We start from the raw sequence: 17,467 nt of genomic DNA, 5'->3' as shown, positions 1-17,467 counted from the left end.
TTCCCTCTGGTCTATGTTGCTGTTGACAAGTGTTAGCTTGGTGAAGATGCAAACCGCCATTTGACTCCTCCACTCATCGTCGGCTGTTGCTTTTAACCTAAGAACAAAAACCTTTTACTTTGAAATTGTAAACCAACCTGCGAATGCTGCCAATTGTGTTCGGTGGAGTGTAAACACATTTGAGTAAATGTGTTTGGACACCTTGACTGGCTTTCATGCAGTGTCAATGTGCAATAGAATTAGATGAAATATAACCAACAAATTAAGTTTTTTTTTTTTTTTTTTTTTTTTTTGGAGGAGGGGGAAACAAGATAGGCCATGAGTGCACATGAGGGACAGGCTGTAGTATATTTGGGTATGCAGTAAAAATGGATAGGACCTTGAATACACAATGGATGCATGGTAATATGTTCATTGTTAGTAAATTCATGGACTTTTAGCATAGGAATCAAGCCTTGTGTCTTGGTTGCTTTATTGAAGGAATAAATATTGTAGCCCAAGCTGCTGCTGTTGAGGCTTTGCTCCATACATCAAATTCAGAAGATATTTTTTTAAATCACCCAGTTTGAGTGTATTATCTAAATGCCAAGTGAAAGCGGAGAACATACACTGTTGAGTAAAAAATAATATTTGTAGAGAAAAAAGTGGGAACCTGTGAGGTTTACCAGTACAGATGTGAACCCAAAAGCACGACAATGAGGCAGCAGAGTCTGAGTTAAAGTTCACAAACCAGGTCATCAGACAATCAGGCACACAAATCCAATGGGGGGGGGGCAGGCAGGAGATCAATGGTCCGAAAACAGGCAGACTGGGTCAAAAACAGATAGATCAGGCAGCGCCCGGAAGGTGACGCTGGAAAGCTTGGCAGTAACACACAAGACAATCCAGCAGAGGGCAAGGGAAAATGGACTGGTATATATACTGAGGAGAGAATGAGCCACAGGTGTGGAGATGGGCAGGGAAAACCAGGTGAAGGTGATGAGCAGAATGCATTGGCTAATTGGGAGTCAGAATTTGAAATGACAGGAGAGTTAGTGATGATACAAGCAAAGAAAACTAGGTGAAAACAAACTAAGAGTTGGAGGGATTCATGACAGAATCTGACATATAGTAATGCTGAAATTGTTTGTATGTTACTCTGAAAGATAACAAAAGAGCACGACAAATTTGAAGTAAAATAAAATTCATTTAAAACAGGATGAATAGGCTTTGGTGCTTACACCAACAGGACGTTCATAATCATGGTAAAAGGTTCTTTCAGTGAGGTGGTTCCTATAAAAAGGAAACTTCCACCGAAGACTACACACTGGTGGTGGCGATGAGGAGCTTGAGGAATGAGAGGGAAACTTCTGATCGGACGGTTTGATTGGAGACGGTCAGGCACCCATGCCGGGGTGGTGAACGGGCAGAGGTGGGTCGTCTTCATGGTGCTAAAATGACAGCTGAGTGACAGCAAAGAGACAGACTCTTTAAAGTTTGACAGCTTACTAGTGACTGGCTAAAGGTGAGCGTGTTGGATGAAGACAAATGAGCTGGTAGAGCTTAGAGGTAGCGGGAAACTGTGCTTGTGACTTAGAAGGCGTGCACAAGGAGATTGTTTAGCAGCTATACAGCTTATCTTGTTCACCATCTTAGTGTAGCATGTTAGCATGCGTCATTAGATGACGCAATAGTTTTGCAGGGATTTGGTCACAAGTATTAAAAAAAAAAAATGTTGACTTGATGATGCTGCTAATAATCTGCTAGAACACTGACACAAGTGACCAAGAAGAACTGGCACAGAGTGAAGGGAACACTGAGACTAACTACTCTAGGGCAGGGGAGACAATGACACACAGGTGCAACACACTAGGACAGGGTCAGGTAATCACACAGGAGGGCAGGAAGTGCAGGGACCTGAAACGACACAAGGTGAGTATCAAAATAAAACAGGAAACACAAATAGAAACATGAGGGAAGAAGACAAAAAGGAATTAACTGACGACAAGTGATAGGCATTTCAATGAAAAGCACACATCAACCTCATGGGGGCGCTAGAGGAAATGTTCACTAAGAAGTTATCACAAATCATTGGGATTAATTTAATGGGAACCAGGAATGTCTGTCTTCCTGACTGTTTTGGCAACACCTGTGATTACTGCTGCTAACAGCACGTGTGGTTTAATACTACAGATCCCAGAATTCTGGATGCGGGGAAAACTCATCGGGCTGCCACTTTCTTAGAAATACAACAGAAGACCGGCTGGTGTTTCTGTTTATAGTACAGCCAAATATTTTAATGAATTAAGACACTCAATCAGAATTACAACCACAATCTGGTTCCATGGTGCAAGCAGTTTTCCTCCCAACAGCGCGGCACAGTAAAGTTGGTTAATTTCTGAGGAGTTGGAGGCACGCAGCCTGTCGCCCGCAGCTCTTCATCTAACAGCTCAGCGTGGCTGCTCCTGACTTTTCCATTACTTCTTTCAAAAATTACACATGATATGGATGAAAAAATGTGGAGAACAGAGAAACTTTTCAGTATTTTGTAGATGCAGTGTTGAAGAAATGATGATCATGCTCAGCTCTAATATGTCTGTCAAATACAATGTATTTTCTGACAGGGTATCACCAGTTGTGCAACAGCAACAGGAGATGTTGCTTTTGCTTTGGTAACATAAGGCAGTTAAGGGGGAGTGAGGAGTAAACACAGAGGCTGATATCAATCAGATAATATTACAAACAACAAGACAACATGCTGCAGTTTTTTATCCCACACACACGGTGGGATTTTTGAATCTAATGCAAGTATCGCTGATTCTCCTACTCACAATGATGAAAGTAAATAAATTAAATGGCTGTTGAAGAACACTGTATACCAACCATAGATCATATATACAATAGGGTGTGATGCTGGAAATGATCCTTGAATCTGCGACCACTTATATATCTCTCCACAACACGAAGTATCATCACAACACGCACCAATCATCTTGGTGTGAAGTACAGTTTAGAAAACTACACTGACTTGCCAGCTGAGGGCTACGACAGAACAGTTTGTGACCAGTGTCACCTCATTGTTGGCCTCTCTCCAAGTACTGGATCTCTCAGCCAATTTGAAGGCTGTCTTCTGTATGATGTTCAAGGTTCAAGATCTAACGTGCCATCTTGTCAGCAAGGTGTCCTGTTTGGGGAGAACCTTGTCAAAACTATGTACTCAATACCCCACATGAACACCCCACATGGTTCACTTCAACACAGCTCTTCAACAACAGATGGAAGTAACCTTCACCTCCATTATGATTATGAAGGGAATTCCCTGTACATGTCAGAATTTCTTTCTCTTTGAGGTAACCTCCTCACCTGCTTTGGATAATATAGACATTTTTGCTTCCTACATTTCCCAGAATTAATTTTGTCATCCTTGAGAGAATGTGTCTGGGCTATTTTCGACAAGTTATTTAAGCAAAGAAAGACAGAGCAAAAGCCAAAGTGACAGCATTAGTGTCAGAAACAGACCAGCCAGGTATTTCCAGCCAGGTATTGCGTCTGCATTACATTCTGGTCTAGTGAGTCTCCTGTCAGTAGAGACATTGGTATCTCTTCCTTTTTTTATGATTGATGTCTCCCTGCATCCCTGTTGAACAGTGCTGCTATTGTAGCTGCGAAGAAAATATCTGGATAAATGTCTGTCTATGTTCCTTTTTTCCGCGCAAATCAGAAAACACACAAACAACTAAACCCAAGAGTGTTAAGTAGTTAAGGTTACTGTATGTGCTTTTTTGAAGGGCACTTTCCCTAAAGTATATACACTATATCCACCCAGAACTCAGGGTAATATAGCAAAGTCTAGCGATGTCTGTCAGAGAAATGTTTGCTGTCACCCCAACACACCAGAACTGTTTGTGGTGCTACATTTTAAAAGCTCACCTGCATAGTTTCTTTTTTTTTTTTTTGTTTCCGAAGTCTTCACACGGTTACTCACAAGATCTACAGATCTTGCTGTGAGCATTTCTTTTTCTACAAACTATATATGTCTACCGCAATCTGTGTATTTCTGCGCAGGAGAGAGCAATTGACATAACCATGTTACAATCTGTGGGAATATTGGTTGGTGTTGAGTTTTTCAGATGGTTTTTTGCTACATGTGAAAACAAAAACACAATAAAGCTCCATTGTTGGGTTTGACAAGAGACATTGCTAAACTTTGGCAAGTCACACTAAAGCTATCTGGATACGGAGATATCCCTGCAGTTAAGTGGGTCAATTTCCCCTTTAAAGGTCGAAGACACACACTGGAAGGTCAATGGTCTGAATCCCAGAATCAGCTGGGAGTAACACGGGGGAAAAAAAAGGATTAACTTTGTTCTTCTTTCCTGAGTAGCTACTGACAAGGTGCCCTTGAGCACTTAACCTCTGGTAGCTCCACAGGAATGACTCAGTAGCCAGAGGAGGACTGAACTGAGCAGCTCCACATTGTGAATTTGTGCACCTTTATGAATATGAAGCAGGACAAAGCTGAATACAGCACAGACTCTGAACAAAACGTCCCCTCACCATGTTCACAGAGTAACTAGAGGAAGACTTATGAAAAATGAACATAGAACCTTCCTCCTATTGCACCTTCACCTGTGACTTCCCATGCATTCAACTAAATCCTACAGCACCATGGTGGCAACTGCCAGGGGAAATAGCAGGAGAGGAAGATAACCTTTTATATTTTCATTTTATGACCTAATTTATTTTTATGCTAAGGAAACACTTTGTTGAGTGTTTTTTTTCTGCTGTAGTGTGTGCAAGGGATTTCAAGCACAGAGGACTGATATTAACTTCATATTTTTATCTGTTTGTTGACAGACAGCTTTGCTACTGAGGCATTTCTCACTAAAATGAATAAACTGCGAAAAATTGGTCCCTGTACATTTCTTAAAGAAATGTGGGGGCCCCCAAACTGGCATGGAAAATAAATAAATAAATGACTCTACTTAATTAAAAATAAATGTATAAATTTAAATCTAGCCAAATGTAATTTAATAAATAAATTAATACATTTATTTATTTCCACAGTTATGTATTTATTTCCACATTAATTTATTTCTGTATTTCTTCTTCCTTAACGGTGACAAGGAAGGCTGTCACAGGGGAAGGGGGAATAGACAGACCACTACGGGGGCTTCAGTACTTGCGGTTTTGCCTCCCAGAGACAAATTCCCATGGTAACACACTCAGTGTGAGTCAGTGCGATGAGTAACTTTGAAGCAGACAGCAGGTATTTGGCCAAATAAAGTATAAATATACTGTTCATTTACCTTTCATATTGATATTGATGCACTTTAGGAATTTGATACTATTTAGAAGTAGCTGTGGTCTGTCTATGGTCTGTCTAAGTATTCAGCTAAACATGACATACAGGCTGATGGACTTAAACAGTAACAGAATCATTTTGATTGTAGGCTTTTAACTTAATATCCATATATTCTACTGGATTACTGTATGGGTTTGCTCATGAACCATCATCAGCGACCACCAGCAATCACATGCTTACTTGCAGGTAGCACAGTATACAGTATACAATTAATTAATAATGTAGTAAGTCAATTCACCATTCTGAACCACGGGGATAGAAGCTTGAAAATTGCCTTTCATGAATTTTGGCCCCTGCTCCTCTAACGTCCTCTGCACATATCTGCTGCTTTGTTCTGATTGGCTGATAGACATCAGAATGTACTGATTACACTTTGTTTACATTTTGGTCCACACCAGTTATAATGATAAACATTATGTTGGAATAATAAGTGACTCAAGTTATCTGACACAGGTAAGCTTTTATATTGGATAGTGTGTCTTTTGCTCTGTTTTGGATGTGGTTTCTTGGACCACAGCATATTCGCATTATTGTAATGGGTTTTTACTAAGTGGTTTAAACTTGTGGGATCACTGATTTTTCTTTTACACAAGAAAAATAAAGTCTGACTCTTTTGCTCAAATGTAAGGATTAATGTTAATATATTTTTAATTTATCAGGCTTTATTTGGGCAGACGGTGACCTTGAGAGCTCAATGCACTGCAGCTTAAGAAAACACATGGAAATACACAAAAGTGGGGAAAATACCATGAAGGCGAGTCCAACCCGTGACCCTTTGTGCTTTATTATCCTCTCTCTCTTTCCCTGACTTTCCTGTCTGTCTTTCACACTATTGGAATTAACGCAAAAAAAATAACTTAATAAAGAAAAAAAGTGTTGAACCTGGGACAAACTTGTTATTCAATGCTTTTAACTTCAAAAGTCACATTTGGGCCTTCACCCAGTCCCAGCCGGGTTCATCACTTTTTAGTGTCTCAGAAAAAACACCTCTGTTGTGTTGTGGGACTGAATTTGCAGCGCATTTGTTTATTTGCATGTGTTGTGATTTTTTTAAAGCGCATGTGAATTCATTCCGAATTCGCAGCGCGTTTAAGCCGCAGTGCGTCGAGCTCTCAGCGCCACCGTAAGTGACACGTTTTGGTCGTATTCTGTCATCCATTGATTTACAGTAAAATGTTACAGCGGCTGAGACTAAAACGCTGACTTGGCTCTAAGCAGGTTAATTGTGTTCACATCTCCACTGGGTGAGCAGTGAGGCAAATGAAGCCTCCTTCTTACATACTTATACTGCCAAATTTACATTCCAGCAATGGGATGGTCTTCACAGGCAAAGGTCTGTCATCTTACCTCAGTCCAGCCGACGGTGTGTCACTCACTCGTGATCGCTGTACCTACCAGCTCACAGCTGGCCCCTGAATCTGGTTTCAGAGGACATAAACAGTGCTGTGACTTTACATTCCAAGTTGTTATTGATTATCATAGATTGCATACACAGAACCTAACTCTTCTGGTGGAAAGATTTCAGCAGTCCAGAAATGTCCCATACAGTTTAATGACAAACGTTTGACCAAATGTGTAATGTCAAGACAAGCCTTTGTAAAAGGCACTTTGAGCTCTGAGCATTAAAGCAAAACAAACAAAAAGAAAAAAGACTTTTCATTTGCTTGATTTAAAGAGTGCCTCTGTACAATGTACAAATGTATTAGCTCCTCATCTTGACCTTTGCCTCATTTGGAATAAATAAAAACAACATTATCTCTGTGTTTTTGAAATTCTTACCCATAAATCTGTCCTGTATTGTTACTGGACTAAGATCTGCTGTGGTTACTGATCAGATTTAAGGCTAAGGGTTTACGAAACTGGCTTTTGTTTTGCATAATCAGGTATCTTGGTTGGAATATTTACTGCATATTTATGTGGTAACATGGTGAGCGACATTTTGTGCATAATTTCAGGTTATGAGGTGACCAACAAGTACAGACAATGTTCCCCTGATTCATCAAGGTGAGATGTCCTGGTAGAAGGCAAACACTGGCAACATTTAGTTTACAAGTGACACCCTCTGCAAATGTAAATAGACTAAATGAATGAATAAATAAATTGGAGATTTACTGGCTAAATTTAAATGTAGCCTACTCATTTTTTTATTATTAATCACAGTCATTTATGTATTTATTCATTCATTTATTTAATTTCCACATCACTTTTGGGCACTCTTAAAGGAAAAGTGGAGATATGTAATGTAGTGATATCCTATAGAAAGGCATAGGTTTAGTTTAACATGAGTATATAGATATATAGGGACAGTGGTGTGGGTGTGTGTGTGCAGGTGTCCTCTCCCTGTCTTTCTGTGTGGAGCCTTATGTTTGTACACACATGAGGAGATCACACTGCAGAACATGCTTTTTTCAGTATTTGCTCATATAATTTGTTTAAAAGGACTTTTACCAAATTGATTTTCTTGTTTCAAGTGATATTTTACATTTTAATTACAAATTAATATTAAAAATTTCTCACCTTTCATTCACCTGAGTGAATCTATAGTCTTGAGCTCGTGTGCCTGTGTTTTAACTTGCTTCTGCTTGCACTGTTAGTGCTTGCACCATTCCTATCAGTATCCCTGTTATATAAAAGTGATCAGCTGAAGAAACAACTTACTCTTCTAGGAGAGGTTTGTGAGGGGTGAAAATGAACAAGTTACCTTTTAACAGTACTGCCTTGCATTTGACTTGAAACCACTGAGATTGAAAGGTGACTGCTGCTGCTTGATTATTCTCATAATCTTCTACAGACAATTTGGTTCTTCTTAAAAAAAAGGAACTGATGCCCCCCATAATTTACTATAATTGTTAAATTCATGTTAACATGTCAGTTAATGCCTAACACATGAAATCTAAATATAAAATCAAATATTAACTGATGTAATTTATTGGCAGAAATAATCTTTTAATCATATGATATTTGAATTATTCAGTCTATAAATAGCATCTGCTTCAAATTTGCCATTGTTCGTGCAGATCTATAGCCAACAAAGTGAAGCTCAGCCTGGAAGTTGTCAGATCATCATGTCAGGTTTCCCCTTTATCTCACTATCCATCAAAACAGCCCACCCTTTTCAGAGAACACACAGACCTGGCAGCTCTGGTCAGATCTTCCTGCATGGTTAATCCCTTTTAGCAGCCTGAGCTCTGATGAGCTTCACAGGTTTTCTATTTATTTCCAAGTAAAATGTGAACTATTCTCAGGCTTGAATAAAGATGGCACAGTTTAATGGCCAATGCTGACCTTTAGTCCTTAAATATTTTAGTTCCCCTTTTAAGACCATTAAGGCTCCTCGAGACATGTTTTTTTTTTTGCAAAATTTACTTTGTGGGGCTTTGACCTAAAGTTTTAATTTCCTTCAAAGCTTTGCAAATATAAATAATCCTTCTCTTCGAGTTGAAGGTAACTTTTGTAGTCTTGTTCTTTGGAGAGTGTAGTTCTCTAAAGGGAAACATTATGAAACAGTGTTCCTTTTGAAAATAAACAGTTCATCCTCCGTATTTGTTGGGAGGCAGTCGAAGTGGTCCAGCAAATAATGGAGCTTTTCAAAGGCACTGTCTTCTCTTGCTGGATTTTTTCTGATGTGGATTTTCTTCCCTTGGTGTGTCGCTTCATCTAAATTGATTGGTTGTCCCACAGTTTCTTGGTTAAAGACAAAATTTTATGGAGCCAGAAAAGTTTTTTTTTTTGTTTTCTTTTTTTTCTTTTTTCAATCAGATGCGATGCTTCTGTTGACGGGGAGACGTTGTTGTCGTGGTCACACAGTTTGGTTACATGACACATCACCAGCACAGTTTGTACACAGAGAGCACAAATATAATGACTGGGATTATTCTGAATTACATGGTCGTATTGCGACTTCATGATAAGTTTCCAAATACTGTGAGAGGCAAATCACCCCAATACAACCACCACCTTCGATATGTCTCTGTGTTTGGATGATTTTAGCTTCCTATTTGATTTGACCCGCTTCATCCCATCATATATATATATATATACAAGCTCCTTATGTCACTCTGATTGCTGATACTGAGTCTCAGTGTATTCAGCACCACACAGTCTGCACAATTTTTTTTTTCTTTTGCAGGGACAAGTTAATACATGAACCTGAAATTTCTTGTTTTTGCTCTATTTACTGTGAATGCCGTGTGTCACTCTGGGGTGAACAAACACTGCTGAGTGTGTGAAGCTCCCTGGATGATGTGCTATATGGTCTGTGTGTGATAACTTGCAGACTAATCAGCCAGACGCTGAGGCTTTGTGCACTAAATTCATCTTCCCACATCTGTGAGCTGACTTAAACTTCAGGGCATTTTGGATTTTAAAAGACTGTTTTCACGGCTCATGCAAACTCGTGCCAAATTTATAACATCCATTAATTAAAAAAAAAAAAAAAAAAGTATTGGCACACAAAGTTGCAATGAATTTACATTTTTTTACTGATACTATCAATAAATGTTCTGCCAAATCCTGGTGTTAAGTGGGATAAATACCGCAGTGCATTCTGAGTCGGGTTTTCTTTTTCATTAAGTTTGTATTCTGGAAAAGAAATACTGAAAAAGACTTGTACAGCCTTTGCTGTTGTTTTTGTTTTAACCTGGCATCAAATCAGCAGAGGTGCAGTTACCTGTCTAATTTCACTGTCAGACGGAAAAACAGAAATCATTCAGGGTAACATCTGTACAACAACTTACATATGTTTTTTGTATTGTTGTACATACCTTTGTATATAATAATGTATTGCTATATCACATTCTATGTATATTAAATTCATTCATATTACTATTTGATTGAGTATTTTTCAACAATAAAGATTTTTTTCATTATGCATTCTATTGTCAACCCAGAGTCACAGCAAAGAAAAACTAATCAATATGTTCAAGTTCATCAAACTCTCTTGCATCATAGTCCACTTCACCACCACTGGTCCTTGGGCTCACACTGTTTCAGAAACACACACTTCTCCACTGCTAATGTATAGGGTTTGGTTCCACTTAACTAACTAGCTGGTTCCATTTTGGATCCAGTTCCCAGTTTTACTCTCCAGGTTTCTAACAAATCTATTAAAGGTCCCATACGTCACACTTTTCCAGTGTTTTATTATAATTGTTGATCCATAAGAAGACATATTTGGGGTTTTAAGTATCAAAAGTCATCACAATTTAGTTTTACATCTCCTTTCTCTGGGGCTCTAGTAACAACAGGTCGTTGAGCCACTCAGAAAAGAGGCTCTGACCGTAAAAATAATGCAGATTTCAGGTAAACACTAAAAGAAACCAAATCCTGCAAGGTCGGATGGTGGGTACGGGTCGGCTGGGCTTGGGGCATGGCTGGATGTGGTGAGGGCTTCGTTGTGACATCGCAAAGTTACAGAAGTCCTGACATCTCATTTTAACCCTCAGTTCCTGAATACAGGCTCTGTGCATTTTTCTGTGGACTGACTGCTTTGAAACTTTAACAGTATTAATATAGAACCAAGACCTGTTTTATAATTAAAAAAGACATGGAAATATCACTTTGTACAATATGGGAATAATGGGAAAATGCAATTTGGAAAACATTTAGTCCGCATTGTTCTCAGCACTAATCAGCAAACTAACCATCACTATTGCTGGTTAAAAATGGCAAACATCAGTAGCTGTTAATATATTTTAGGTAAAGTTAAGCACTAGTGAGAGTGTGAGTCAGTTTAATAAGTTTGCACTTGCAGATGCATTACTTTTTAACATTACTTTTTTTTAGTTTAAGGTATACATGTACATGTGGAGTATGTCAAAGTGCACTTTTCTATTTTTAACCCACCTGCTTCTCGATGCTCTTGGGATCCGAGGTAGAAGGCAAAGCCAGTGTGCACATGATCTGTGTTGCGTGTCACATTCTGATGTTCAGTGAAGTGCTTGCGCAATGCACACATTTGCGTGTCTAGAGAAATATTTTTAACATGTTGACTGATTTAATTAGGCATCTGTAATCAGCTGGTGCCTCCAAGTCAGGCATACATTTCTCACATGGCATGAGATGTGCTATCTACACTTTAAAAAGCTAAAAATTCAAACTATTAAAACATAGCATTCCAAATAAGGTTTGAAAATTTTTATTAATTTCTTAAGTTTGCCTTTGACAGCCAATGGGGAAACAGTTTAGTAACAAGAATGTCATTTCTAGGAGACAGGGTTTCCTGTTAGTTTGTCCAACTCAGAGTTTTCACTACTGTTAATTCCAAATTGTAGTAACTTAATGATGTATTAATTAATAATGTGTAATAATTTTACACTGTCACAACTTTGAATCACTACTTCTGTTTATGTATTCTTAAGTTGAGTAGCTGTATCTTTGTCAGTTTGTCTGCTTTGCTTGTTGCAGTTCTCTTCAGCTTTGTCTAGAGTTTCCTTATGTGCCAGTTTGTGGTTCCGAGTGCTTTTTGTTCAGTTGCCCCTTGTGTTACCCTTGAAAATATTCCTGAATTTATTTGTGGAAGTTGTTTGGCTCACCTCCTTGTTTGGATTTCTGTTTTACTACTTAAGTAAGTCTTTTGTGTTTGCAATTGTAAAATATCCCATTGTTGATTTAAATGTAGACAGTCATCTTTCTTCATGAAGCGCTGTCAACTCTTGAACACATCACCAACTGAAATCAAATTAAGTCAAGCTATAGAGTCCTTTACAACAAAGCTTAAGTGCGGGCTAAAAGCTTACCAGAGCTGTACTCATTTGTAGGTAATTGTATTATATTGTTTTTGGCTTTTTGTGCTTAAACTTAAACTGCCTTATCATCAAAATTCCAAAATAAAGAAAGCACTTCTACATCTCACAGAGACAGACTGTTATGCTATAGGTCCTTATCTCTGTGCGTGTTTTTCTTTCTCTCTCTCTTTCTACCAGATGCACCGTGGACAGCAAAGTATCACGAGTGGCGTGGCTCAATCGCACCACCATTCTGTTTGCGGGAACTGAGAAGTGGTCTCTGGATCCTCGTGTCATCCTGATGGAGAACACGGGCATCACAGAGTACAGCATCGAGATCCAAAACGTCGACGTCCATGACGAGGGGCCCTACGTCTGCTCCATCCTCACAAACAAGAAACCAAAATCCACAAAAGTGCATCTCATCGTTCAAGGTAAGATGCTGCCGCCTTCCCCCGGCCCTGTCAGCGATTCTATTCAGTTGTAGCAAATAACCAAATTGTCAAAAAAAAAGATCAGAGCTGCAGCAGCATGGTGTGTTGGTTTTTTTTACAGGTGAAGCATTGTAAACGCAAAGTCTTGAGTCAAAACAAAAACAAAAAAAAAAATCTTCCCTCCTCTGTTTTAGGATGCTTTGATAAGATAGAATTCAGCGAGCATTAGACCTGGTGATGAAACTGGGATTCAATCTCGATTTAATTTCATATTTCTGATAGGTATTGATTTAGAGCATAGTACATTGGAAAATGTCCCGGCTGAGTTTCATTGCGAAGTTCTACTAAATCAACTGTCAGCTCTGAGACTTTTATGATGAAATCATCTTTCTTCATGGCGAGTTTCCACAAACAATTAGCACCACCATCCTTGCGTCTGCAACTGAGGTCTATATCTGCACTAAACTCACATAATATATAATTACAAAAATTGATTAAATATTTGTGTCAAAAACCACCGAGAGTGCATTATATGAAGAAAAAACTGCTGCCAGCCCTGAGTAAATGCAAATTTAACTACTTAAAATTTTAAAATCAGTTGAGAAAAAAAAAAAGAGAATAGTTTCAGTTTCTTTGAGGAAAAAAACTTCAGATTTTTTTCCTTTTGAAAGACATTGCAACCAGCACATCTTATGAAAAATAATTGACATGAACTTCACAAAAACCGGTTCAACTTGATGATATTCACTTTCATGAAATCATAATTAACATTGAGTATTTTTCACACTGTATAATTCATGATGATATCTCATTAACTCTTAATTGATGCCAAGAAGCATCAGGGCATGGTTTTAGAAAAAAAAAAACAAAAAAAAAAACAGACATTCATAGGCTCACACAGACAAGGAAGTGCAGCTCCAAATATACTTTCCACTGGATTTTATACGTCTCTTCTCCATACCTTGGATAACTCGTCGATGTGGATGCTTCTAGCTCACACTTGAGACTAAGAGAAAACCACGAGATCGGCAGAACAGGCAACGGTGGGCTTTGATACGCCAACAAAACACCAAAGGAGGGCTGCACCTGCATCAACAATCAAGTGCGCATGTGAGGGCAACAGTGTCTGTCAGCGGAACGAGGAGCCAGCCCCTGGCATGTCAATTAGCGATGCAAATTCCAAGCAATTTCAACTCAGCTCAGCTTTATTTATACAGCACCTTTCACAGAAACGTGTAGCCCAAATAGCAGTATTAAAACAACACACACACATAAAAAAAAAAAGATTATGCAAGATTAAACTTTACAACAACAAAACAATGAAATGATGAATAAAAGTTAATAATATAAAATATATACCAAATGTACAAATATAAATAAACACCAGAGATAAGCCAATATATAAAAAAACAATGATTAATAGTTAAACACTAATGCCAAAGATATAACAATATAAATTATTATTAAGTGACAAGCAATTTCAAAATATTAAATAGCTGTCAGCAAGTAAACAAAAAGTAGGTTACACCCACCTCATCACGACAGACTTAAACCTTACTGGTTTTCTTTAGAATAATGAGAATATCTTAGCTGTCTGACATGCTGCTCTGCACTGGCCTGCCAACATTACTCTGACCTCACTAAACACATGTTTGGCTGTAATTCAAAAAATCCACATGCTTATTATGATAAAATTCAATTAATAGCTTTTATTAAATTCCCTCTTCACTACATATATCTCATGAGTCTGGGCAGACATGGATGCAAACTACAACTCGGTTGGCGGAGGGATACATACAATTATTCAATCCGGCCTTTTGTTCTGTATTTGTGTAAACCTTCTGTATATAAGTATAATGCATAATGATAGCTGCTATGACAGTAAAGAAGCCGATGTGATTTCTTTGTGGGCAGCCCTGCTGTTAAATTGAGTAAGGGGACATGAAGTGAAGTGAGATAGTGTGACCCAGTATTTTCCCCATGCTGGCACTAGTTTTAGGCCCAACAGTGGTATAATGCTGCGTTGACCTGATTTCACGTACTGATGACAAACAGTGATAACACACAATCACTACCACTAGTCAAACTCTGTGGGAGTTTTGTGTTGTGAGAACATTTTTGTAGCTTGGGCCACAGATTCATGTCACACCCTGGACTGACGAGTGAATGAATACAGAACACTGAGCCACCTCCATGGCAAAGACAGATCAGGTGGTCCATGGGGGATGTTAGTGGTTCCTCTCGTCCCCGCTGGCGCTCTCCTCTCCAGCACTTCAGAAATGGAGATTGGTGTTGAACCCGTACACAGGGAAGGACTCTGGAGGCTAACATCAATCAGCTCAGTGACCTTGTCAGCCGATACCCTCAGGAATATAGGGCACCTGCTTCCATGGTGACTGCACACAGGGAGAGGACTGACTGCAGTTACACCACACTATTATAAAGAATAAAATCTGGGAGTGCTTAGCCATGCATAGTGTATGTATGCCAAGGACTTGAAGTGGCAGAGAAGGAACCTGGACTCTGAATCAACATCAACTGGTAGTTACATTATTACATTGTATCTGCTTTTTCAGTCACTTCAGCCCTGTTTCTCTGATCAGCATACAGCTTTACTCTTTCCCTCTTATTGATTATCCCTGCAATGCCAGAGCATCAGCTTCATCTTCAGTGTGACTGTCGGAGACCAAATCATCCATGCCTTTATTTGCTCTCGCCTGGATTACTGTAACTACGCCAAGTACGCCAAACAAAGACAGCATATCACCCCTATTCTGGCCCAACTTCACTGGCTTCCCATATGTTTCAGATTTCACTTGATCACACACTGATCATATTCAAAGCCCTCCATACCATGGCACCTTCTTATATTTCTTCTTATAACACTGTACTCTCTACCAAGATCACTCAGATTGTCTGACCAACTGCTAAAAGGGAGGGAGTGCTTTGCCATTTTAGGTCCAACTTTATGGATTTGAATAGGGTGCCGTTTTTATAATATTGCTATTCATTCCTTTTGGTATCATCCACTTGTGATTTTGTTTGGTTTACTATATTGTTTTTTATTGTTATTATATTTGTTATTATATTTTTTTTATCATTGAGTTTTCTGCATTTTTATTACTAATTGTGAAGCACTGTGTAACTACTGTTTTGAAAAGTGCTATATAGATAAAGTTAATTATTATTTATTTAATATTTTTAACAGCAGTTTTTCTTGGCACCAGAGGTAGTTCTGCTTTCAGTCTAATGCAGTTGTTGACTTAAAGCAACAAATAACCAGCATATAAAACACTGAAGTCTTAAGCAGTATGATGTGAGGGGCTTTACCGCTCAGCCTTACATGGTCTAGTATGACCACAGCTAATAAAATGTGTTGTTATAGTGTAATTGCCAGTTTGGGCTACAGTGGCTGCTGATCATCAAATGTTACAGAGAGTAATCTCACTCTGAATACGTGTTTTTAATTGGTTTTTTTTCTCCCCCATATTTGTCATTAGATAAAATATCTCCAAAATACAGTAAAGAGTAAATTCTGGTAAATACATTAATACAGTATTCCCCCCTAGCTAGAAGTTGTTATTAGTTTGCTGTTGTTATGACACCAGTGCAGGAGTAAACCTTGCCAGAAATGGCTGCAAATAACCCATTTAAATTCCTTCAGATGTCAACAGCATCAGTTGACATCTTTAGCCAGCAGACAAACAAAATCTTGGTTGTCATTTTATTTTATGTTTTTCCCTGTGCCTTTCTGTGCCTCAGCTGGCCTGTAATAACTGAACTCATCCCCCTCTCTTCACTTCATGCTGGTTGAAACTCTCAGCATGAAGTGCGCACGCACACACGCACACACACACACACACACACACACACACACACACACACACACACGCACTGTTCTCCCCATGCTCATCCATCGGGCTTGAAACAGAGCAGGCCACTGCAGGAGGACCTGCTATTCTGCCTTTGGTTGTAGATTTATCCCAACTTTGTTTTGCCAGTATGACATCAGTTGATACTATTCAAGACAGCTTTTTGTCAACCACCCCTTTGATGTTTAGCGAACTTCCAGCAGCGACGCCAGAGTAGCTCTGTGGTTTGCATTGTTGCCTTAGAGCAGAAAAAATCCTGTGTCACAGTGCACAGTCTAATCACATGCAGGTCGGTCAGTGTGGAGATGTTTAGCTTCTCATGGAATATTATGCGTCGATGATGTTGCTGGGCCTTCTGAGTGCCTGTTGGGATACACTCCAGCTCACTATGACCCTGGTGAAGAAAATGAATGAATGAAAAATTACCTACAGTTTTAGTTTTGCTTCATTATCCAGTACATTGTAGATTGTCGGACATCTGTCTTTCAAAATTGATTCAGGCAGTACCAGAGAGGGCTGGGCCACTGTGACTTCTCCTCCAGGCATGCATGCCTCAAAATGTTGAAAGTCTCATTGTATTCAACCCTAAGGCTATGGAGGTGGCATGCCTACAGCATGGCCCAACAATCATTTGTTTCAGCACACTTCGACAACTGCAAGTTGTATTATTGCAAATGAAATAATATTTTTACACAGTCATGCAAGCTAGTGTATAACATTAAACTGTCTCCACTTTTTCTTCACAATGTTTGTCATATAAAGTTTCTGCACAGACAGGGGTGTTTATTATTGTTCAAGCTCCTATACTATAGTTTTGCATGAGTTGAGTAGATAGATAGTGTGTTGATAAATACAATCTGCCATAAAGTCAGTCTCCACAATTTACTAATCATAGATGAATTACTGTAGACTGAGTTGCCTTGGGCCGATATTCGATATTATCAAATATCATGATATTCCTTGCCATATACATTTTTTTCATAATATCGTGTCAATAAATTATTATCATTTCGCAGTTTTGCACAGTCTTCAATGCTGCTGAGTCCGACCCTCATTTCATTGCTTTGCTTACTGTGTATTTATGTATATCTG

The 17,467-nt window shown here is 38.8% G+C and overlaps 1 protein-coding gene across 1 annotated transcript in view; it reads left to right on the top strand.

The window, feature by feature from the left end:
• The window catches only part of opcml (opioid binding protein/cell adhesion molecule-like), a 221,157-nt gene extending 208,601 nt beyond the window's left edge, over positions 1 to 12,556 (top strand). Inside the window, exon 3 of the mRNA XM_087175099.1 lies at positions 12,268 to 12,556. Within this exon, the coding sequence (XP_087031225.1) occupies positions 12,268 to 12,556 (289 nt within the window). The remainder of the gene's footprint in view (positions 1 to 12,267) is intronic.
• Positions 12,557 to 17,467: the final 4,911 nt, after the last annotated feature.

The sequence above is a fragment of the Seriola lalandi genome, unplaced genomic scaffold, assembly GCF_002814215.2.
Source record: "Seriola lalandi dorsalis isolate HSWRI2012SDOR001 ecotype SW California unplaced genomic scaffold, Sedor1 jcf7180002054415, whole genome shotgun sequence".
Lineage (NCBI taxonomy): Eukaryota > Metazoa > Chordata > Actinopteri > Carangiformes > Carangidae > Seriola > Seriola lalandi.
This window is presented reverse-complemented; position numbering and strand designations above follow the sequence as displayed.